This window comes from Lineus longissimus, chromosome 16 (assembly GCF_910592395.1).
Source record: "Lineus longissimus chromosome 16, tnLinLong1.2, whole genome shotgun sequence".
Lineage (NCBI taxonomy): Eukaryota > Metazoa > Nemertea > Pilidiophora > Heteronemertea > Lineidae > Lineus > Lineus longissimus.
Window position 1 is genome coordinate 10,655,206 of NC_088323.1, and position 26,558 is coordinate 10,681,763.

General features: G+C 41.0%; 1 protein-coding gene and 1 pseudogene across 1 annotated transcript in view; both read left to right on the plus strand.

Annotated features, from left to right (window-relative positions):
* Positions 1-1,844: 1,844 nt before the first annotated feature.
* LOC135500900 (jerky protein homolog-like) lies at positions 1,845-23,435 on the plus strand (annotated as a pseudogene).
* Positions 18,721-26,558, plus strand: part of LOC135500901 (ubiquitin-fold modifier-conjugating enzyme 1-like) — a 116,784-nt gene continuing 108,946 nt past the window's right edge. Inside the window, exon 1 of the mRNA XM_064792620.1 lies at positions 18,721-18,856. Coding sequence (XP_064648690.1) covers positions 18,734-18,856 — 123 coding nt within the window. The 5' untranslated portion in view covers positions 18,721-18,733. The remainder of the gene's footprint in view (positions 18,857-26,558) is intronic.

Consider the following 26,558-nt stretch of genomic DNA (forward strand, 5'->3'; position numbering starts at 1 on the left):
TCTTTGAAATGGACGTCGAGGAAACGTTGGCCTCATGGGGGATGGGAGAACTGGTTAAAGTGTTCAAGGGTAAGATATAGCTTTTGTAGATATTCTTTTTTTCATGTTTCCGACAGCACAAAAGACATTTTTTTGACAATTTTGTAAAGTAACTGTAAAGGCCTAAGGCAAAAAAGAAAACGCGCACCATTCGAAACCTGTTTTTAGTTCTCTTTTTTCTTCAGTTCTCACGACGCATGCACAAAACATTTTTATCACCAGTTCGATAGGCCTGTAGGCTACTCTATTAATGAAGAATGCACTAAACTGGAAAAAGAAGAAGTTTGTAGGCGATGTGATAAGTAAAAGACAACTCAAAAAGGCCCGCGAAAGTGCGCCCCCGTCAGCGCTCTTGTGTCAATGCGATGCGCGCCATGAAGCAAAGTTTCGCACTCTCGATTTAAGAACAGTTTCAAACAGTTTTATTCGATTTTAGTGCTAAATTTTATATGAACATTATTGAAAATTTGTTCCGAAGTATTAGTAGAGCATTCGCGCATTACATGCATTTAATGAGATACTCGTTAGTTTGAATATTCCCGCCGAAAAAGTTGACGCAAGTGTGAAGTATTTCCGAGAGGGTGCACTCGGATCGAGCTCAAAATCGATGGCGGAAGTCGCCGGAACTGTTGACGTTTTATACTGATCTAAAATGCGATCGATTTCGACCCCATTCTGCCAAATGTTCCTTGCAAGTATTTGCGAGCAGAAATTGTTGTCTCATTATAGCAGAGTGTCAAATTCACGCATATTGCGTGAAATGTCTTGCTGAAAAATGCTTCGGACACGCGCTTCATTCAGAATAGATGATGATTCATTCATTCATGATGATTTGCATGCACTGACCCACCACCTAGACCTAGGCTACAGTGTATCTAGGCTACAATACATGTACATATGTACATGGGCCTAGCATGCTAGGCCCTACATGCAATGTACATTATAGCCCTGTGGGTGGTGAACTAGCCTGGCCACCATAGGCCTAAAGGCTTTGAAATGTCCACACTGAATTCAGTCGAAATCCACTGCCGAGACCAGAAGGCCTACTGGTGGTCTGACTGGTCACTCGTCGTGAGACTGTTCATTCAATCTGGACGTTTTGATCTGGCAGTCTGGATGGGTCAGTGTCTGAATTGTCTGCAGTCTTATTGATAGTTGTAAGTTTTGCAGTGCAGTTTGCCTGAGACATATGATCATCCAGGACCACCAGGTCCAGTCAGTGTTCAGTAGTGTAGCTTATTTAATTTTATGTATTTGGAAAGAGAAGTTCGTTCAGTGGATGCTTTCTTGGATCCTTCCTGTCCTCTACTAAATGTCTTTATGATTATCTACCAACTCTGTATTTTTAACTGGTTATTATCGAATGAAATGGCCGGGTCGAAATTGAGTACTCTTGTAGATTACAGTGAATAACAGTACCTGGTACATTATCGAATTATATCGGATCTCAGTAGGGTCTCCCAGTCCCGGCCATGATCCTTTCCTTTTGCAACACAATGCTTGCCTGCATTAACAAGAGTGGTAGGCCTAGATAGATGGAAATTCTATAATGCATAGGGTTAGGGTTAGGGTTAATTCTATAATTTGACGAAAGTAGGGGGAGTCATAATTGGTAGTATTGATAGTATTGAAAAGTCTCACAACAGGGTGTACCAAGATTAATGGCTAGCGATAGTGTGCAGCAGTGGTTGTTGAATGATTGTGGTTGATGAATCTATTTGTTCCAAAATTTGTTTTATTGATTCTAAATTGGCTGCTAGTGCTACAATTAAATTTGCACAGGATGTTGAAAATACTCCAAAAACTGCAAACCATTCCATTACATGTATGTCTGTGACACTGTGACAGACAAGCCGCTGAGAAGGGGTGGTGCTTTTAGACTACAACGTTTTTTGTGTCCATTTTGTGGGAGTTGATGGTGACCTAGGTTTTTTTCTTGTTTTTGTAGAATTGAATCCTGATCAAACCAAGAATTACTCTATGGAAGCATGTCAGTATTGACTGGCTGGCCTGTTGTCATTAATTACTAGTACTTAGTATACGTAATACCACCTGATTAAGCTTAAAGTATGGCAACCTTCATTTTTGCATGATTTTCATTTAGGACTACATCTATTTTCAGATGAAGGCATTGATGAGGAGGCATTTTGTATGTTGGACGATGAAATAATAAAGGAGCTGATTCCAAAAATTGGTACCAGAATGAAGTTTGCAAGGAAGTACTGCAATCTACTACTATGTAATAGTCATGATAGTAGTCTTGGGGTAAGGATCTGATTTGATTATAGAAAATCATACTCGGAAAGTGTGGATTTGCTTTGAAAAGTGATTCTTTGTGTTGTTGTAATCGTCAAGTATGGACCTACCTTTAACTTGTTTCGTTTGTTCACAGAATGTGACAGGAGGATTAAAAACATTATTTATCCACCTGCGGATGTCGCATACACTAACCTATGCTGGTAAGTATTTTTTGTGTGTGCAAAATGGATGCCAGAGAACATTTAGTGGTGTTTGGCCATATAAAAGACATATCGCGACGCACATTGTGAATGAGGACAGAGGTAATGGATCCCAAGATGACTGCACTGGTAATGCAAATGTTGACGCACTTGATGACATGGTCATGGATGATGTCATGGACGTAGATGATGAAGTGGGGACACATGAAACAGTTCCAAATGCAAATGAAACCATTCTAGAGCAACTTGACCTGTTTGCCATATCATCAAAATTTATAAGTAGACTGAGAGCAAAGCCTAATGTTCCAGCTGCAGCTCTCCAAACTGTTCTTGAGTGCACAACAGAGATGTTCTCTGAAATTTCTTATCATTGAGGTGAACGCTTTAGAATATCTGACATGAGTGTAACTGTGCAGCCTTAATGTTGGCTCTTGGTGATAGAGCCTCTCCAACTCAGGCATTTCTTATCATTGAGGTGAACGCTTTAGAATATCTGACACTGCTGAAGGCCATTGAGGCCTGTTTTAGGCTTTGTATGTTCTTGACATAGAATATCCTACTGACTGCCTTATTGTGTGATATTCTCATGAGTGTAACTGTGCAGCCTTAATGTTGGCTCTTGGTGATAGAACCTCTCCAACTCAGGCATTTCTTGCCCCGTTTTGAAAAGCCGTCCACTGCCAGTTGGTGCGTTTTTCGCTGATTTGTGCAAAATTCAACATATCTCAAAAGTTCAATGGTTGACCTGCGGTTTTTTTGATTGTTGTGTAGCATAAGCAACTGTCTTTCATGGGGGTATGGTCACTGTAAGAATTATTCAGGAAGATATGTATAATATTTGGGGTTTTTCGTGATTGTCCGGCCCAATTGGCAACATTGCCATTTGGGATGGTGAACAGAGCTAGGAGCAAATGCGACGCTTATGATTTATTTAAAGAAATAAAATGCCCGATTTAACATCCTGCAGAATCAGGGGAATCGGGCGTTTCCAGTGACATACGACACAAATGGGTTGTCCTCATGCAATCACTTTGGAAACGCATTTTAAAATAGATGTTACGTCCTGTTAATGGGGCACGTCATCATCGCGTACAATTGGGATAAACTCCCTAACGAGACTCCCTTAAGACGTAATGACGACATTTTCATGAGCTCGGAAACTATTAATTTCAATTTAACCACATAGCCATAAATAATTTGAATAATTTTCAACAGAAATCTATATGAAATATGCAATATTGGTGAACAGAGTGCCGTTTGAAACAACAGCGCGTCATCGTTTTCTTCAACGCATTTCCAGTAGGCACGAAGTGAAACGCTGCCCTTTTCATCAAATTTGGTATCTCATGACAACGGAGGTGTCCTCTTAGAGAATCCAGTCAGACCTTTTGCACATATTACAAAGAAATGCCTTGACTACCTGAAAATACAATCTGTTCGGCATTCCCAAGGTCAGTTTTGGTTGCAGCGCGAATGCAAAATGACCAGTTGAGCTTAAAGGGGTACCTGTTTTGAGTGCAGTTTCCGCCAAATGTGAACACTGCAGTGGCACAAGGCATGAATTGCCTTGCCCAAGGACTAAACAAATATGCTTCTATATGATATATATGTTGAATATATGAATAGCTTGATGCTTTCCGGATAAGAATATGCATGATTTGCAGTATGTGATTGACGCTGAACGTGATTATTTTGCACAATTGAGGCGTTCTATATATTTCGACGTATGGTATGCTAAGTATGACACAATTTGAGGTGATTGTCATAGTACCTATGATATTTCTAGATGGTCGTTCCAGCCTTTCCTTTTGAGGAAACCTGTTTTGTCGGGTATCAGGAGACTTGTAGGAGGCTGCAGTTTTATCATATGTTAAAAAAAGGCTGTCGGGGTAATGTCAACCTTACTTTAAGGTCTCATTAGGGAGGTTTTTTTTGTATTCATGCGCGGCCAAGCCCTAACCGTAGTTCCTAAAATCATTGATTTCTCGGTCCTCACAGTATGTCAGTGTTGATTCAGCAGTTGTTATGGCAAAGACATGTTTTTTTTGAGTTTCTGAAACCTAGAGCACTACTCAATAGGCGGCTAACAAGAAACTGCGCATTTACTATTGTTGCCGACGTATGTGTACACTTCACTTGGATGTGCGTCGGCCCCGTGTTGAAATGCCGTCCAGTGCCAGTTGGTGCGTTTTTTCGCTGATTTGTGCAAAATTCAACATATCTCAAAAGTTCAATGGTTGACCTGCGATTTTTTTTTATTTTTGTGTAGCGTAAGCAACTGTCTTTCATTGGGGAATGGTCACTGTAAGAATTATTCAGGAAGAAATGTATAGTATTTGGGGTTTTTCGTGATTGTTCGGCCCAATTGGCAACATTGCCATACATTGACTGCATGTATGTCAAAACGACGTTGAAACTTTGCCAGATGTATTCTACAAGAGACAAGCTATTCAGAAATGTATAGGTTTGTGTGAGAGTAAGGTACTGCCAAGTCTACAGCCACTCGAACAGGGGTATGCATGAAATGACGCCGCATCATTTTTGGCTCACCGTCAGGGGAGTCTATACCATAGCCCTGTGTCCGTCGTCCGTCGTCGTCCATATCATGTGTGGCATGTTTCTTAACCGCTTGTGCTATGAACTTGAAACTTTGTACACATTATGATCTAGGTCACATGACCTCTGGCAGCCAATTTCAGTCCGGTCTGATTCTTCACCTGGCCACCAGGGGGCTAAAACCAAAAACTTAAAAAGTGCGATAACTCGTTTATAACTGATTTGTTTTTGCTAAAATTTTTATGGTGGGTACCCCTAGCAAGGATACATCACATATCATACGGGTTTTTGATTTGACCTACTTGTCAAGGTCACAAAGTTCAAATTCTAAAATTTCACCGATAGTGGCACGTTTTTGGCTCACCTGTGAGCCTTTACCATCACGCAGCGTCCGTCGTCGTCCGTCGTTGTTAGACATGGGTGGCACGATTGTTACCGCTAAAGCCACTGAACTGAAACTTAGTACACATGTACCCCTTGGTGACCACTACTCAGAGACCAAAACGCGGTCTCATATGTTTCACGGTTTGGCCACCAGGGGGCCAAAGATAAAAAATGAAGAAATGCGTTTTCTCCCTTATTACTGCCATACTGGTCCGAAAAATTTGAAAAAAATATGGTAGGTTCTTCTACTAATGGGACATCACATATCCTCCGGGTTTTTGATTTGACCTAATTTTCAAGGTAAGATAGGCCAAAGTTCGCCGACGGCACCGCTGTTCGTCAATGGTGGCACGTTTTGTAACCGCTGAGGCTATTGAACTCAAACTTGGTACATATATACCCTTGGGTGACCTTTACTCAGAGACTGAATCGTGGCATCATACGATTTACGGTTTGGCCAATAGGGGGCCAAAGGTCAACAACTGATTACCACACCAAATTAGACCTTGTATTTACAAATGCACATCATGTGCACCATACAGGGATCATTGACAATTGCTGGTCTGACCATAAAATGATATATGCAGCTTTACCAATGTCAGAATCACTGACTCCATAGCCTCCCCTTCGACACAGGTGAGCACATGGTCCCTGGACCATTTCATGTCTTTATTCGTCCTATAGTCTTTAAATTTGGTATATAGACACCTGTTACGTAGCTCTACATGTTGACAAAAAATCAGGTCGATGTGGCGTACTTTTCAAGGTCACAGAGGTCAAATGGTGTGAATTGGCCGTTTGTGTGTAAATATGGACGGTTCTTAACCACTAAAGCTATGAACTTTAAACTTTGTACACATGACCTCCTAGGTCAGATGACCTGTGACACTGATTTTCGGTCCGGTCTGTTTCTTAACTTGGCCACCAGGGGTTGAATAGTGCCATATCTCGCTTATAATATTACTGATTAGCTTTTGGTAAAAATTTTATGGTAGATACTCCTAGCAAGGATACACCACATATGATACGAGACTTTGTACAAAGGACCCCCTAGGTCAGCTGACCTCTGACCCTGATTTCAGTCCGGTCTGATTCTCGACTTGGCCACCAGGTGGCCAAAAGTGAAAACCTGGAAAGTGTGATATCTCGCTTATTAGTGATTCGTTTTCAATAACATTTTTATGGTAGGTTCTCCTAGCAAGGATACATCATATATGTCATAGGAGTTCTTGATTTGACCTGCTTTTCAAGGTCACAGAGGTCAAATGTCGTAAATTGGTCGTTTGATTGTAACTATGGCCCGTTTCTTAACCACTAAAGCTATGAACTTGAAATTTGGTACACATGACTCCCTACGTCATGTTACCTCGGACAGCGAATTTCGATCTGATCTGGTCCTCAACTTGGCCACCAGGAGGCCAAACCTAAAATAGGCAAAAACTGCAATATCTCGTTTATAAGTGACTTGTTTTTGATGATAATCTTATGGTACTTACTTCAAGCAACGATACATCACATGTCATACCGACTTTGGTTTGACCTATATACTACACATGTACAATGTTTCTTAACCAACGCTCCAAATATCTATACGGTGAGCACAATGGCCCCTGGCCATTTCATTGGAGGCAGGTAGGCCTGGCCTCCGCACCGGCTAGTGAGACCTGAGGGTAGCGCGTGCGTTTGAGTTAGTGCGCATGCGCTTTCTACGGAAAATTTAAATGTTTTGTGTTGTGGAGCTTTCACGATAGGATTTTGTGATGGAAACGGGCAAATAAACATAGAGACCAATGTACTTTCAAGATTATTGCATTATGAATGGGACCAGACCGTCGATATCCTCCAACACAGCATGACATTGACGAAATCGTCATCGAAACGGGCAGCCCCGGGCCGATCGTGTTGGTGCGCATGCGTACTACGGAAAAGTCAGCAGACTCGAAATCTTTTGCGCACTTGCACGATTTCTTCGCGGAAAGAGAAACATATTCTCTGGCAGCGATGTAGTCCGGGGGGCTGAGGGGGATCCTGTGTGCAATCATATGTCCCCTAAATTTGACACTTGATCCTGGTAGGGGACCCCTTGGAGAGTAAAAAAACTTGGTTAGACATCGATTATTTTTGGGTATTACCTAGGTTTTAAGGGTCAAGGAATCCATTGAAACCATTTTTAACCCCGCGATATTATTACATAATAGCGAAATCCAATATGGCCGTCGCATCACTATTCTCTTGTAACTTTTTACATAATTCAGCTTAATTACTAATTTTGGTGTCCTTACCTATGTTTTTTGGTTCAAGGAATCCATTGAAACCACTATATGTCTCGAGAAGCGAAGAGATAACTGAGAAGTACAATATGTTTCTCTGGATGGATATGAAATGAATTCAGAATCAATCATCAAAGTACCGTAACTATAATGTCTTTTTACACATTATTTGCAATTATCTAGGTATATTAATTCAATGCAGTATTATTTGTTGGGATCGCCCTATTCGGGTTTTTACATTGATTCCTTTCATCCGATTGGCATTTGCAGAAAATACAACAGCGAAGTATTTCCTTCCTGCATGGGCAAGTCTGTAGCGCATTTCAAGCAATTGCACTTTATTGCCATGTTTTCTGGCAGCGAGCGGTGACATTTGGTAGGGACAAGGTTTCCATTAACCATTTCAAATCCTATAATCTAAGGGATCTAGCAAACAGTTATCTACAGCTGACTTTCACTCTTGTGGCGATACTTAATGATGGTAGATCAACAACAGTGGTGGATTGTCTGTGTTGGTACAATGTGCATCGAAGATGGTCCATTGTTTCTATATCATGATTCCCGTGGTACACCACTTGAACCAGATATTACTCCGCATTTTTAAGGCAGTCCTCTTGAATAGCTCCTCCATTCTTTCCAAAGTTCTCGAGATGGGCAGATGGTTTCGCCTTGAGACCTGCTGCTTTCGTTCCAAATTTGTTTGTTACATCACAGTAAGTGCATGTGTTCGGCGCTATCGACCGGTTTGCGCTATCGATTGATCGCGCAGCGCCATCTATGGCTCTGTCGTTTGTGCAAGCATCGGTCGATGCGATTTATTTTTTCACACCAGGTGACGCCATTTTGTTTCCTATATTTGGCATAATTTATGCCGCAGCGTCATTGCATGTAGAATGTACGTAGATCGTCATACCTGTGCTTGATGCAGCGGGTGGACAAGGTTACTTTCCTTATCTTCATTAAGCACCTTGTTCCCAGGTATTTTACGGGCGACGCCGGGTGTGAAAAAAAATAAATAAATAAATCGCTCGGTCGATGGCTCAGCGCGATCTATCGATGGTTGTATAATGGATACTGGGATTGGACAGGAGTGCGTGATGAGGGCCGTGCGTGGGTCTGCATGCGTGATGTGCTCGAGGGGTCGGGGTAGGGGGTTGGGCGGAGTGGGGGTGGGGTTAAAGGCTAGGGTAGGCCTAAGGGTTTAACAAGGATTAGGATTAGGGTTTGGTGAGCTAGGGATAGGGGTTAGGGTTTTGGCAAGGAGGTAAGGCCTAAATGCATGTTTTTTCCTTCCTAACCTCAGTTTTAAATAAAAAGGTATAAATAAGACACGCTTCAGCTGTAACCTTGTTTCGGCTTTCTTGCATTATGATTCTATGAATCTTTTATAATGGCCCACCCTTGAAGATTCTTGAAATTTTACTTTTTTTTAATTTTTAAAATGCAGCTATATATATTTATTTTAATCAATCAGAATCTAGACTGAAAAGGCCTCACATACAATGTAGAATAGGAAGCATGCCATGCAGTTCCGTCTTGTCTTTTTGCATCCGGAAGGTAGGCCAGATCAATACCTCCATCCATGGCCGTAGGGGGAGTTAAGTTGCCAAAATACTCATGCAATGTACTCGTCAGGAGGACCATTCGTCGTTCGCGCAGCGCCATCGATCGATGCTTGCGCTTCTATCGATGACTATGCTAATTACCGATCCGTAGAAAGCGCAGCGATATCACTCGATGGCGCAGATCCACTGATAGCGCATAACACATGCACTGCTGGTAAGACATCGCACAGGGATTGCCCGATCTGATTAGACAAGATTATGAATCGGAATGTATCTCGTCTACTCTTAGCCACAGTTCCACAAGTCCTTTTGAGGTAAACAGATGCATATGATACATCTGCCGATAGCACTTTTTGTAGCATGAAGGGCATGAGGAATGATACGAATGTCTGCTTCCTCAAGATCAGAATCTAAATTGGTATGTTCCTGCTGTAATCCATTGGAAACTGAGAGAGTGTTTAGGGAAATACCCTCTCCTGCAAGTTTACTCAACACAATTTGTACATCCATCAGCTTCAGTGGGACGTGTTCTTTCAGCCATCTCCTAGTTCTTCAAATTCCATTTTGTTACAAGCAGACGGTCAGAATGTGTCCATATCCTTGGGTAATTTGGTTTCGTTAGCAATATGGCTGAGCGGCATCGTAGTGCGTCTTTGTCTCTCACTGTCGTTCATTGATCCTTCAATATAGGAATAAAGTTCTCCAAACGTGCTGATAGACGTGGTTGGTACTTTCCTCACGCGCATCGTGGCCCTGACAATATCAAACTGTTTCTGAGAAATGCCGATTTCTTTTTTATATTGCATTCGCTTTTTTTTCTTCGGCAATGGCTTCTTTACATCAATGCTGGCGAATGTCTTCAATTTGGTCCTTGAGATTACATCACAAATGCGTTTAGTTTTCTCCACCAGACGCTCCTTTCGCAATGTACCATACAAGGTGGCACCCATCTCTTTTACTGACAATAGGCCCTTTCGAACCTCATCAGGCATTATTGCCCTGGTGAGGAAACTATGAAGTGTCAGTTCTGTTGAGCCACTGATCTCGAAGGGATTCTCTTACTTAAGAATGTAAGAGATAATCTTGTTTACTTTTGTGTCACCCTCCTTGGCCTCCTGTTAAATGCATGCTTGACAGTGAGCTCAGAGTTAGCAAATGGGACACCTGCTACTTTTCGAAATGTATGGTTTACAGCCATCAGTTCATGGCGGATGATGTTTTCATCGTGCCACAAATTTCTTGCGTTCAGTGTTGCCAATTATGCCCCCACTGGTCTTGGAAAATAGACACATGTCTGCTCCCACAGCACTGAATAGAATAGATGGACGTTTTACAACAAAACGTCCTACTTGAAAATTGTCATGGATCACAGGTGCGGTCTCGGTCAACTTTTTCAAGTGCTCTAGATACAGGGAGCACCATCGTAGGTAGTTGCTGGATTCAAAGGCAGCAGAACCTCTTCAACTGACCCAGATGAAGATTCAAGTGTCCTTCCCGGTCGGCTCTAACCAGATCCATTCTCAATAAACCTATCCCAATACAGGAATGTTTCACTTTCTGCCCTCCTCTCCGTTCTGAATTCCTCAAAACCCTTACTGTTTCTTCTATTCTAAGCTTTCGACTGCAGTCTCCATTGCCGCTGAAAGCAAGGTCATGCCTTCCAGAGCTCTCACGTAATGTGATCCTGCAAAATCTGCTTCCGTCGTATTAGAACCAAAAATATCAGATATTATCACCGACATCATTGTCATCAACTCTCTATACAAAATGCTCATTGCCTCCTCGCTCATTTCTGAGTTCATCTTTATAGAACAGTTGAGAGGTGCACATAAAAATCTTTAATGGTTCATCTGGGATATTGTTATTGCAATCCGAGCCATGATTGGCCATGATTTGCTCTTGCATCCATTTTCTGCTGTAAGACGATTTCAAAAGTGTACCTAACACTTTATACAATACAGAAAACCCAATGCAATTAGCTCCATCCATTTTGAAGATATAGCCATTTATGTGTTTGACAACTTGATTGCCTAATCAGGCTAGCAACTGGCTTGTTAGAGCCAGGCGGCGGGTTCAGCAAAAGTTGTGATGTAGATCAGGCTATTGCCCTACTTGGGAGGACAAATATCAATGAATGCTCTTAAAATTGATATATGAAGTCTGTTTTTCATTGACATTCGATATACCCTATAATAAGGTAAGGTAATACAGACAAATTTATACCATTATAGTAAGAAATCAAACATCAGTCTGATCTATGTCAGTAAACTTGCCGCCTGACTTCACTTATGCTGCGTTCACACTAGATGCGGATTTAAACCGTATTCCGTAGTCCGCACTTCGGAATGCGGATTAAGCCCTCATTCCGAACTAGCCGTGTTCAGACACGAATCTCACTAGTCCGTATTTACCACAGCGCCATCTACAAAAGACGAATCAAACTGCTCTAGTTAGCGGTCAAGGTCATTCATTCCAAGATAGCTGTGCCCATAAATGATAATCTGAGACAAGACCACAATTGATTTTTTAAGCCTTTTAGCAGTTAAATTGTCAATGTTTGACCGCGACGCATCAAAGAACGCGTGGTGTTGTGAATCTGAAATTTAGATTATGTTATTCCAGACAGTCGGGCAAGTAAATGGTGAAAAATAAACTGGTGATTGACCACGGAAATTTTTTGAAAATCGACAAATTAGACAGACTTTGATATTTCCACTCTTTTCAGCCAACTGGCAGAAAAAACTCAAAACACGCCCCCTATTACCCAATTAGCAAAATTCGAAATTATTTTTTTCATCAAATAATTTCTTTATATCTGTAGACTTGCCACAACAAATATTTTTTCAATACCTCTCCAAATATGTACTTGAGAGTTAAAAACATGCACTCGTCTAATCGATAGGCCTCGAACCTATGAATATTCATTAGTGGTCTTGTCTCAATGAAGGTACATTTCAGGGGTTAACATTTTGAGATTTTTTTCAAACTAATGTAGATGACATCCCACAACTCTCCAACAAAGGAAAGTCATATCTGGACATTTTTGGAGAAATGAGAGACATTTCAAAAAGTGGTACAACTGTGCCAAAGCGACGAAAGAGGACAAAATCGACAAAAAGTCATGATTTTGCAGCCAACAGCACCAAATTCAAAGACCTGCCCTGGCCAGAATAAGCAAGCTATGGAGCTGAAAATTTAGGATGTGATTTAGGAATATCTTTGCTGCTTAGGGCACAACTTTCAGAATCAAGGCCTAAGTAGTTTCATAGAAATTACAAAATGAATGGCAACACAACAAGACTTGTAAAAACGAAACCGAACTTAGACCGGGGTTAGGTTGACTCTTATTTGGGTCAAATTAAGTTTTTTCTCTCATTATTTTAGCTTGTTTTGACCTTAAATCATCAGCAATACAATATTCTAAATGAATTAGAGTGATTTGAGCACATTCAAATTTTTCACTATATTGACCCAAAATGTAGTGTAAATAGAGACAAGACCACAATTGATTTTTTAAGCCTTTTAGCAGTTAAATTGTCAATGTTTGACCGCGACGCATCAAAGAACGCGTGGTGTTGTGAATCTGAAATTTAGATTATGTTATTCCGGACAGTCGGGCAAGTAAATGGTGAAAAATAAACTGGTGATTGACCACGGAAATTTTTTGAAAATCGACAAATTAGACAGACTTTGATATTTCCACTCTTTTCAGCCAACTGGCAGAAAAAACTCAAAACCCGTCGAGGCCTATCAATTAGACGAGTGCATGTTTTTAACTCTCAAGTACATATTTGGAGAGGTATTGAAAAAATATTTGTTGTGGCAAGTCTACAGATATAAAGAAATTATTTGATGAAAAAAATAATTTCGAATTTTGCTAATTGGGTAATAGGGGGCGTGTTTTGAGTTTTTTCTGCCAGTTGGCTGAAAAGAGTGGAAATATCAAAGTCTGTCTAATTTGTCGATTATCAAAAAATTTCCGTGGTCAATCACCATTTTATTTTTCACCATTTACTTGCCCGACTGTCCGGAATAACATAATCTAAATTTCAGATTCACAACACCACGCGTTCTTTGATGCAAACATTGACAATTTAACTGCTAAAAGGCTTAAAAAATCAATTGTGGTCTTGTCTCTGCTGAATGAGTTAAACGCAAATAATCGTGAAAATGAAGGGTTCGCTATGGTTTTTGCGTCCATGATCACCTGTTATCACTCATCATGTAAATCGGGGCAGAAATTTTGGAATTGACTGATGAAACCTCGTGCTGATCTCCAGTGGAAAAAACGGAAGGAAGTGATCTAGTTAGCAATGCGCATGCCCGTACGCTGTACTACCCGGTAAATCACGTTAATGCGCACTACGGCGTTCATACCGCAAATGTTGATGCGGATTAAGCAAGTGCGAATTAATTAATACGCATTTAAAACCGTATTTGTTAATTCGCATATAATCCGCATTAAGGGGCCTCTAGTCTGAACGCTTAATCCGGATTAAGCAATAAATTCGGTTTAAATGCGAATTAAAACGCTAGTGTGAACGCGGCATTAGAAACCTAACCAACTTGCTTTATCTCTGGACTGGGTGCTTCAATTTTGATCAAACTTGATTTAATGCGGAGCTTTAAGTCTACTCTTTGAGGATCTGTACATGTCATGCAATCATAAAAGCATGAGTCGTGGCCTTTAATGTTCATTCTCTGCAACGGATATATGTCATAAAGCCAGGAAGGCAGTTTTCAAATTAAAGCATGATCTACCTGTATCACTCTCGCAAGATGTGCATTTATCCATGAAGCTATTTGATGCAATGGTTCTCCCAGTGTTATCTTATAGATGCGAGATATAAATCAAATAACAGTATTGATTCTCTGCAATTATAATTTTGCAAAGAGGTTTTAGTTGTCTCTAAATACGCTCCCAATGCTGCTGTATTGCGGAACTTGGGAGATATCCTTTGAAGGTTGTTATTCTTACTCGAATTTTACGTTTTTGTAAACATGTAACTGACGTTAGTAACAACAATAATCTTCTCCTAAAACTCGCCTTCAAATCTCAGTTAGATAATGTCAAATGGTATCCTAAAGCTTTGCGATTTTCTCGTTAATAATGTCTAAATATGACTTTATTTCTTAGTTGATTTCGGATTTGGTGCATATAAACACTGTACAGCTTCATAAAGAATACATTAATTTGGTAGATTCTGTATACATGTTCACTTTTTATAAAATTTGCACATAGTCGTAGCGTTTTTCCGGGGTCTTTGATATGCAAATGTACATTTCCACGTGCTTTCATCTACGCGGTATTTCTTATATCCTTGCATCGAGGTATATATGGCATAAATCCGATTGTCTCAGCCAATATACGTCTGTGGTTCATTCGACTACAATAATCCCAATTCAACTATTCTAAGCCGTTTGAACCTGGTTCACCATCTCAATGAGATTTGCAAAAAAACACGTTTCAGTTGTGGGAGTGAGACCCTGGTACAATGGGTGATTTCAAAGTCAGTTTTTAGATTTAGTTTTAAAACTAAATGGAACACAAAAACCCTTGATTAAGCCAGCATTGAAATGAAGCGGGTTTTAGTTTCATCCTATGTCAAAGTCGGTGTTTGTTGGTTTAGCATTATGTCCGGTTTTAGCTTAAAACTAAGGGATGGTTTTAGTGTCAAAAACTAACACCGGGACTAAAACTAAAACTCTCCACAACACCAGAAATGAAATCAGTTCTGGTGTTAGTTTTGACACTCAGATTTAGCATTATCCTATTTCAAATTAGGTTTTAGTTTCACACTGAAACCAATTGGAACACCAAGGTCTGATCTTAATCCCAGCTCAGTGTTATATTTGGAAGATTTGTAGTGCATTTTGTATTACCAATAAAACTAACACCTTAGGCATTAACACCAAGTGGATTTCAAAGTTGGTGTTGGTGTTAAGAAAAAAAAATCATGTTGTTCATACCATTTCAAGAACTAGTTGCTGGTATTTTGAACGCTGATGGGAATGATGATGGACGGGAAAGAAGACGACCAAATTTATATAGATCGGAAGCGGTTACAATACTGGGAAACAACAGTAACAACGACAACAACATGCATGTAATGTTTGGTTTTTCCAAGGTTTTATCTCTGTCCATCTTGGTGTTAGTTTTACCTGCAGAATAAAACTTCTTCTTAGTTTCAGCCCAGGTTTTAGGTGTTTAGATAAAACCAGTTACCAGGTGTTGGTGTTAAACTAAAACCTCGAATTGGTCTTATCCAGACATAGGTTTTTAGGAGTAGAAATTAAGAATAAAACGGACACTAACACCTGTGTCGTGTCTACTTGCTCAGCTATGTCACAACCGGTCCTCCTGGAATTGGTCCTGGAGGAGACAACTTTATGTAACAACGACAACAACAGACACACATTTATCGGAAAGCCAAGGGGTTTTCCTTTTTTCTGATGCTGTACAAGACAGCTTAATTTGAGGCTCCTGCATGAAAGGCATGCATTGTTTATTAGCGGGTTGAGGAGCAAAGTGATGTAAGTCATTTTGGCGGTATTGTTAAATGTATATTTACACCTCGGATGAGGTGTTTTTGCCTGCCAAAGGGGCAGCGGTTTCATGTAAAAATGGTGTTCGTCTGTGTTGTTCCCGGGTTTTAGTCACGTGCTTCGTGCGAACTGATTTGTCATCTATTCGGCCTTTTTTTGTCTAAATACCTCCGTTAGTACATTGATTAACATAAGTTAAACCATAGATCTTGTAATTGGAGGAAGTTCCTCTTGTTTTTAGGCTCAAGTTAGGGCACAACCCCTGTCCAATTTCTATCCTGTGTTGCATGTGCACAGTACAGTGTACATTGTTATAGTGCGTTGTGTTTCTCGCAGGTGGCAGCACCGTATGGTGTCTTCAAGACGTCCTGTCTTCAGGTTGTGACTTGATGAGATTTGTTTTTTAGTTGTAGTTCAGAGATGTATTGACACTGTCATGTTATTTGTCTTTACAGTTTCACCTCAGGCAATAGAGGTAAAATACAAGAGTTTACCAAATGAGAGTTATCTTCCTTTATAATCCTACGAGACTCGCAATGACGTCGTGAGCGGACGTTACAACACCCAACACTAAAACCAAAACCAACTTTGAAATCACCCATTGTATTTTATAAACAAAGAACCAAAATATCTCGCCTGAAAACTTGGGTTAGCCTTGTGTTTCAAATCAGAGAGGTATAGTGAAACTCCCTGATCAAATGCACTGAAAATATTAAGAAAAACAAAGTATAAAATAGATTTACACGATGTTCAAAGACAATCTGAAATGTTCACAAAAAAACCATAAGAAAGCAAGAAAATTCTCCGATGAATCACTCCAAAAAGACACCAAAAACACTCTTTTAAATGGAGAAATTCAAAACTGCTAAAGGGATTTAAAAAAGTTTAATGGGTATTCAGCATTTCGTACATTTAATTTCACCACTTCGCATGCTAACGCCAACTGCCACACTGCCCCAAGGCGCGTGTATCTCCGATTACCAACCAGATTGACCCGGTTAGCGTAGAGTCATGTGACCCAAGCTTTGTTAAAATCAACTTTTTATTGGCTGATCTGGCCGTCGAGAAAGTCAGCTATTGTCAGAGTAATTATTACCATAACGTTCAAGGAACAACATCACAAAGGAAGAATGGCCCATTCAATATATAGGGGATTAAACTCTGATGGGCAGGGTATGATCACTTTTCATTGGGACATTTATTAACATTTATTATTTTTTTACATTTATTTTGTACATTGTACATTCGCGAAGCAAACGCCGACTCCTATGTAGTCCATTCATGCCATTTGCTAGGTCACCCTTATCGCCCTTCCTCCGACGACAGGATGAGGCCCTTCCACTGCGTCAGGAGTGTTGGCAAGTGAGGAATTCGGGGGGGGGGGCATCTCAAAAGCCATAGGAGAGAGTATTTATGATATCAAGAATTCATTAAGACTACGAGTGCTTTATTGAAGTACAAGTTTAGTGTAGAAGTAGAAAATTTCCCTTGGAAAAAGTATCCGTCCCTAGTGTATTCTGACAGGTTTTTGATACTCCTACCTCTTATACAAAAAAGTTTGAAATATCGAGATGCGGAGTATATATTGAAAATCACTGGTTATGTCCGGAAGTATTATGGCAAGATTACAGCTACTAAGGCCGTTACCGTCAATAGCACAGGGAGAATTTTGTTCCCAGGAATTTTCAGCTACACAATGCCTCCGGAGTGTACTCCGGAGGCATTGAACCGACCTGGTCCTGTCGCTGCCCGGTGTAACATCTGTGGTTGTTTCCCATGTGTCAGTGTTTCAAAACAATAGGCAGCTAGAGAGACCATGACTTTTCAATAGGGGGAAACACAGAAAAACTTGTCAATCTATCTTTTAGCGTTCCCAAACAATGAGGGGAAACACTCAAAAATAGAAACACTCAAAAACATTACACCTGTACTACATAAGGAGATCCAATTAGGATGACGCAATGAACTGACCGGGAGGCGAATTTTTTCCTGACCCTTTCAGCAAAGCATTGTGTACATTCGGCCAATCAGAATTCGACAAGTCTGTGACGTCAGTTGAACTTTAGAAGATTTCCACTATTTCCATTAAGATTTGTTTTGAAATAATAGTGAAAGGGTTAAATGTTTTAAAATACTGAAGCTTGTCAAGTGCGTATGTGGTGTATACTAGTACATGGTCTATGTTTTGGTGATATTTTAAAACTAAATAACTTTCGACAAGCAATACTTGTACTTTCGACAAGCAATACCTCTGGTGAAGTATCAATTCCTTAAACAAAAACACTGCAAAATTGCAGTCAGAAATGTAAACAAAGGCACGTGTGAAAGATACCTATATAAGGACAGTGATGTCACTCGAAATCTGATTGGTTAAGAATGTACAGAATGCTTTTCTGAAAGGGTCGGGAAAAAAAATTCGCCTCCGGGCACAAGTACCTATCCTTCTCCTATTGTGTTTAGTTTCCTCCCCACATTCTCCCACCTATTTTCTATACTGCGCCAGCGTCTATTGGGTCAACTGTCATGATGGCATCATCCTAACTATATCCCCCCCCCCTCTCCTCATGCACCACCATTCACCAACATCATTGACATTTTGTGCTAGCCAACTGCTTCTTCGTCAACTGCCATGATCATGATGGCAGCATCCTAACTATTATACCCCCACCACCACCACCACCACCACCACCACCCGAGTCTTCTCGCTCGATAACCAGCCCAATTAACGAAGAGCTCCCTATCAAGATATGTGAAGATAAGTATATAAGCCCTGGCTTCGATGTATGTGGGATGGCTCAGTATTGATCGAAAACGTCACGCGAAATACGTCATGCATAGATTATTCAAATGAGTTAACCTCCCTCATGTATTTTCTTTCGCATTTCCCGTGAATGGCTCAAATTGCACCGCTAACATGGTTGACGAAGTCACGAAGAAGGCGCTTGCCAAAATACCTCTTTTGAGAACTAAGGCTGGGCCAAGAGATGACGATCTTTGGGTGGCTAGATTAAAGGAAGAACTCAATACACTGATCACGGTAAACGTGCATGATGAAGATTGGCTGAGTATTCACGAATATAGCCTATAGTGAAAAATATGGCCTCGTCTTTCGAATCGACTTTTTACCATACATCACACTTTTCTATGGCACGCCGTTGCTTCAAAAATTCAAAAAAATAAAAATAATCGAAAAGAAAAAAACACACGATAGCTTCAAATCACAATAATAGTACTACTTCGTTTTAAGAAATATTATCAGTCCAAAGAAAAATATAAAGAGAGTGAAAAAATGTCATCAAACTAAAAATGTAATCGAACATTTAGAAATGTCATCCCACAAAACGAGCCGGTTAGGCCTAGGGTAGCGTCGGCAGTATTCGTTCGGAGGCAGAGTTCGCCGACCATGTGATTAGAACCGATTTTGCATAAATTAGCAACCCAGAAATCCCGCAAAATTTCCACCAATCGTAGCCTACGACAAAAATTCTTTATTTGTCAATACGATTTGAAGGTAGCATTGGTAAATATCCCATAAAAAACACATTTTGACAGCATTGACGGTGACACTGCATGCAAAATCCGCCATCTTGGAACCTTGTGCAAGCCATCATCATCACAAACTGAACCCTATTACCTTAAAAGCAGTCAAAATATGATGATTGAAGCCGGTTTATTCCCCGCCATGACAGTTATTTGACAGTTCAGCGGTAGGCAATCTCATCCCTAGTGGTTGGGAAAAGACTGGGCAAGGCGTCGAATACTGCCTCCATGTACATAACCTCGTCGGCAGTATTCGACGCCTTGCCCAATCACAGCATTCGTATTAAAATGGATGGAATATTACGGCCAATATTGGCCATCGTTTCAAATCGAGTTGACCTTTGACCCTATATTAAATGTAGCAACGCTAATTTATTACTGAGGGGAGCATTAATTGTATGCAGTTTGGCAATTTTGCCTGGTTTTGACAGATTTTGTCATGCAGATGGGTACCTCGGCCTATGTAGGATTTAAATTTGTTTGTGTTACTTTTCGTTGTTTGTTTCTAAATAAACTCGGGTATTATGATAAACTATTTCCATTGTTAACTTGTTGCTTTATTTTAGTATAAATTTTGATAACTTATTCAGGCATTTAAGGGTAAGCATACTTTTGATACTTTGTTTCCAGTTATTTTATTATGTCCATGGAATAATAGTAATTGGTGTCCATGGGTGGTCTAATTTAAGCAATATGTACCTTTAAAGGAATCGAGTTCGTCCAAAGGCCTTCCCCTACTCTGCTTTTAAGCAGACTTAATGGAGGGGGGGGGGGGTTGTTATTGGAATACTTGTGTTGAGGGGTGGGGGGGGGTCTTAATATACCTTAACCCTTTCGCTGCGGATGTACGCATTTTTGCGACCAAAAAAAATTTCCGATCTGTGCGGATGTACGCAGAACTGCGACTTGGGAGAGACCTGAATCAGACGATGTTTTCAATAGCAAATTAGTACAGTAACTTGTCGCTAGGTGTCCTGCCATGTTGTTTACCGCTAGAACTTCCGATTTCTTGGTGAAAACTTCGGTGTTTTTATTCAAAGTTTAGGCGATATTTTGAGTCCAAAGTTTTGTAAACAAATTTAAATGCCTCAGTCACGTGTTCGACGAACTGCAGAATCAATAATTGATGAAATAGTGAATTCGAGGCGTTAGAAGACGAGTCTGATTAGTGATTATGATTCTGAACATAATGCCGATGTACACAGCGTGCATGGGGATTGAAAGTGTGCATGATTCAGGGTCCGAGGTGGATGATAGTGATAGCCTGGGTCAAGATGCAAAATGGTGTTTTTCTCCTCGTTGATTATTACTAATTAGCGTTATTTAGTTAATTAACATAATTTCAGGTGATTGACAAATGCATAATTTGAAAGTCAATGCTGTCCCCAACAACCTTTTCCAATAGTCCAAAGCTCTATCTCTTCTCCTTCAGGCTGTATATTGGCCTCAAAGTTACCTATGTTAAAATTGGCTTTTACAGTATTTTGGGGGCAGCAAGGAATCAATATTGAAATAATTTTGAGCGGCGCAGCGAAAGGGTTAATGATGAAAATAAATTATTGACACAAGGTTTGGAAGTTGATTTTCTTGATTTTCTTCTTTTCAGGAGCAAGTTTTACAATGCCTGGCAAAGACAAGGTTAAGAAGTACAAGACGTACACCCAGCTCTCCATCGACAATGCCTTGGCAGCCATCAGAGATGATGGAATTGCATTTGGTGCCGCTAGTCGACGCTTTGGAGTACCTGCCTCCACGTAAGGACAAGTTTTTCGGTACGTGCCTTGAGGAATGGACAGCTGTCATGCCTGTATTGAAAAGAAAAGAGAATAGGTTCAACTGTTGTTCTATCCTTACTGGAATTATACTTGGCAAGTAGATAGCTAAAGTAAAAATCTGTAACAATATGGTTTCCTATTTCATTTAAATCTTTCAGGTCGAACCCCAGTGAAGGCCAGACAAGGTCTAGCCACAATCCTCTCATATGATGAAGAAGAACTGGTTTCTTGGATCCTAAAGATGGCGAACATTGGCTATGGGCGTACAAGGGAAAATGTCATTGACATTGTGGCCAACATTGTCAACTCTGATGGAAGGAAGACACCTTTCACCAATGGTTGACCAGGGAAAGACTGGTGGTACGCCTTCAGGAAGAGGTGGCCTCAAATGAGCATCCGTGAAGCAGAAGGCTTAGGCAGGGAAAGGGCTGTCTTCACCGTGGAGAAGTTATACCACTGGTTCGATGAGGCGGATAACTATTTCACAAATGAAATTGAAAATGGACTTGACATCCTGAAGGACTCATCTAGGGTCTTTAATGCAGATGAATCTGGTTTCCCTCTTTGCAACACCTCTGGCCGTGTTTTGGCGGAGACAGGTAGTAGACATGTCTACTTGTTCACCCCGTCCAACAAGATTCAGATAACTGTGTTGGGAGCTTTCTCTGCTGGTGGTCTCCTTTTGCCCCCATTGATAGTATTTCCCGGTGTCCGTTTTCTCTACAACCCCATAGCGGGTGCCCCTGATAATTCTTTCTTGGGTAGAAGCAAATCAGGGTGGATGGACTCTAAGATATTTTATGAGTGGACTGCCAATCATTTCTATCCTAAGGTAAAAGAGGCTGGGGTGAAATTTCCGATAGTGCTTTTTGTAGATGGGCATACAAGCCACATCAACATTAATACAGCTAGATTCTGCGCAGCCAATGGCATCATCCTATACTGCCTACCTCCCCATGCCTCGCACATTATGCAGCCGTGTGATGTGACCTTCTACAAGCCGCTGAAAGGTGCCTGGAAGACTGCTGTGGCAGATTGGCAGGTAGAAAACCCTGGGGAGTACGTTCAGAAGGCGACGTTCTCATGAGTATTTTGCAAAGCCTGGACCAAAGTAGCCAGCAACATCAAGCCGCTAGCGACCAATGGCTTTAGGAAGTCTGGCCTGGTACCATTCAGCCGCCATGCAGTTGACCAGTTGAAGTTAGCGCCCTCGGACATCTTTAGGCAACAACCTCAGGCACAACCAGATGAGCCCATACAACCTGCTGATCCTGGCTCCCATTGCCCAGCCGACTGAGAAGCCAGTAACAGCAGCTCCCATGACAGCTGAAGCAGCACCCCCTGCCCAGCCCGATGAGCCAGCACCAACAGCCGCTGCAACTGCGCTCTAGTACTTGGAAGCTTCCCTAGATGAAGACACCCTGAAGCGATATGAGAGACGGAATGAAGAGGGAGTCAACTTGGAGAATGATGCTCTCTACAACACTTGGAAAAAGATGAAGACAGACAGCCAAAACTTACCCCTACCAGCTCCAACAACTAGACAACAACAACCTCAAACTAGGCCTACATCACCCCTCCCTTCAACTAGTTCCTCATATCAACCTGTCCCCTCCACCAGTCAAAGCAAATCAACACAATATCTCCCTACCATATCCCATGTTTTTAAAAATTTCCTCCGATTTCCAATAGCCGCACCAAACCCAAAGACGTCCATCCAACCTACTAAGAAGAAAGAAGTCCTCCCCAAAGCCATCTCAAGCACACAATACATTTCATACTTGGAGGAGAAGCACGAGAAGAAGAGGCAGGAAGAAGAAGCCAAGGCCAGAAGGAAGAGAGAGAGGCGAAGCGTAACGAAAAGAAAGAACAAGAACTAAAACGAAAGCATTCTGAGACAAAACATCAGGAAGAGCAAAGAAGAAGCCGACGAGGTATGTGGTGACAGAATTCGACTCAGATGATGAGGACCAGGAGGACCAGGAGTGCTGTGCTTCGTGTGACGGAGTCTATGACAAGTGCCCTAAGGACTGGATGGGGTGCGACTGTTATGGGAGGTGGGTTCACAGAAAGTGCCAAGACCGGTATGATGTAACCGCCATGGCTGCAATGTCATAAGCCGCGTTTGAGAATTTGGACTTCAAGTGTGAATACTGTTGAATAGTCATGAGATCAAGTAGTGGTGTTTTCAGTGGCTTGGAGGGACACATGTAAGTGGTGAGTTGTTGTACTTTGAAATGTTATGCAAATGAAAAGCTAACAAAGTTAGTTTCTAGATAAAAGCAGCAGTGTGTGCCTTGTCATAAATAATATGTGTCTCATTTACTCCTTAGTCCCCATTGCATGCAGTGTCAATAGCCACAAAGACAAATATCCTAGGCAAAAAGTAAGAAAGTTACCACTTTTGTAAGAAAAACGCTTGAACCCTGGCATTTTTAGCTCACCTCTTAGCAGAGGTGAGCTTATCCCATACCGTAGCGTCCGTCGTTCGTCGTCGTCGTCGTCGTCGTCGTCGTCGTCGTCGTCGTCGTCGTCCGTCGTCCGTTAGCAGGGCACGTTTCGTAACTGTTAGAGCTATTGAGTTGAAACTTGGTACACATGTACCCTTATGTAATGACACCTGGGAGACCAAGTTTCGGTCCGATTCATTTCATGGTTTGGCCACCAGGGGGCCAAACGTTAAAAGTGAAAATATGCAATATCTCCCTTAATAGTAGTCGGGAAATTTTGAAAAAAATATGGTAGGTACTTCTAGCAAAGGTGCATCATATGTCCTCCGGGTTTTTGATTTGACCTCCTTTTCAAGGTCACAGAGGTCAAATGGTGTAAATTAGCCGTTAGGATGTAACGATGGCACGTTTCTAAACTGCAATGACTATTGATACCAAATTTGGTACACATTTACCCCTTAGTCAGGTGATCTCAGGGACCAAAGTTTGGTCCAATATGATTCACCACTTGACCACCAGGGGGCAAAATCCAAAAACCTTAAAAATGTGATTATTCCTTAACTTCTTGCCCGATTGCCACCAATTTGATATCATGGGTACATCTAACCACCATACAGTATATGTCACACAGGTTTTTAATTTGACCTTCTTGTCAAGGTCACAGAGGTCAAATGGCGTAAATTCGCCGTCAGGCCGTAACTATGGCATGTTTCTTAACTGCAATGACTATTGATCACAAATTAAGTACACATGTACCCCTTGGTCAGGTGATCTCAGGTACCGAAGTTTGGTGCGATCTGATTTGCCGTTTGGCCTCCAGGGAGGGGGCCAAATCCTAAATTCTTCAAAATGCCATTATTCCTAGTAATGACTTGCACGATTGGCACCAATTTTATATCATAGGTACATCTAATTCTAACATCCATTCAATGTGTCACCCGGGTCTTCTTTGATTTGACCTACTTTTCAAGGTCACAGAGGTCGAATGTACTGTAAATTGGCCATTTTGGGGAAATTGTAATTGCTTGGACCTACATCAAACCTAACACTACATGACACAAGACCATGCTCTTTATCCATCTTTCCTCCACATGAGGTGAGCACAATGGCCCTGGCCATTTCATTTAAAGTTTACAACTCAGTAAATGTCATAATATGATGGTAAGTATTCCTAATATCGCGGTAAAACAAAAAGCCAAGGCCACGGATACTCCAGAATGCGCCATCGTGACAATGTATACCCTTACATACCTCCCGTCGAAAACTGCCGATCCCATTGACGAATACCACCGATGACCGCCGAATTTTGCCGATTGCGCCTGGGGGTCGAAAATAATGCATGGTCCTGATGCAATTCTCTGAAACGTTGTTTCTCTTACCAGGAAATTGAGAAAGATTGCATGTAGTCTCAGAATACGCGTAGGTAATTTACGGGGAGTGATTTATGGAGAAATAATCTGGGTCCAAATCTTAGGTCGGCAAAAACTGCCGACGCTACCCTATGACTTTTGAACACCCACTTGCCCAGTTTTCCCGATTTTAGAGGTGCCACTTCTGAGCGTGATAAACATGACAAGTCCAACAGTCGTTGTAGTATGCACCAAGCATTATCCATGAGTTAGATGAAAAAAATATTGAGATAAAAAGATATATTTTGGCATAAAGAATACAACAATACAATACATGCAAGATATGAATAAGTAAACATTAAAAAAAGCATTGCTCTATTGGAGAGCGTACATAATGAAATCCTTAATACAACAGGGATAAAAGTTGGATGTTTTGTGAATTGTATTCTTTATGCCAAAATACATCTTTTTTATTTGAAAACTTTTTTCATATAACTCACGGATAATGCTCGGTGCATACTACAGCGGCTGTTGGACTGGTCATGTTTTTCACGATTAGACAGTGGCACCACTATCGGTAAAAACCAGGCAAACGGGTGTTCAAAAGTTATAATCAAACAAGAAATCGAACAAAAAAAGTTAACGAACATCGAATAAATGTCATCCAACAAAAAGAGCAATCAAACAAAGATTTAAGCCAACATCAAAAATCAAACATTATGACATCATCAGTTCTTGTGCACTGTTTTCTCGTGGTATATGAGGTTAGTTAAATATAATGGCAGAGGAACACAATCGCGAGTCTGCAGCAGCAGTCAATATGATTAATTTGATCTAAAGCCATTCCACACAACTTCATTTCCAGGTTCAGTGTTGATACACAATGAACCCGGTGCATTTTTTGCCACCAGTTTCCTGGATTCGAGGTTGACAAGTTTATCCGCCAACAACGTTGTTGTCGTCGTCTCGGTAAAACTCGGGAGAAAAATTTCGGAGGGGCCACAAAGAAAAGTTTGAGTTAAACCGATCAAGAATTTTCAATATTTTGAGTGATTTGTACTTATCATTTGTAATAAAACATTTTTATCCCAAGAATTTTTTTATTCATCTCACCAATAAAGTAGGTACTAGCACAACACTTTCGGACTTGGCCAGAATACTCTAAGTTCAAACAGTAAATGAGTACACGTGCGTCGAATTTCTTAAGTGTCTGGCAGACTCCGGAGCCCAAGGCCAAGGTCTGGGATTGTATGCAAGAAATGATGTAGTCAAAATGTTCGATTTTTTTTCTTCGTATTCAATGATTTTTTCTTTTCGATGAGATTTAAAATTTTTTTTGATTTCTTTTTCTCTCCCGTAGGGGAATCTAAAAGTGCAGTATCCGTCGTCCGTCGTTCGTTGCCATTGCCGCCGCCGCTGCCCCCGGCGTCGTTTAAGTTGTGAATTTGAAGTTTCATACACATGACTCCCTATGTCATATAACCGCTGACACCTAATTTCGGTCTAATGCAATTCTCGACTTGGCCACCAGGGGGCCAAAACTAAGAAAGCGAAAAAGTGCAATATCTCGCTTATTAGTGACTTGTTTTTGATGATATTTTTTGGTAGGTAGCAAGGATACATCA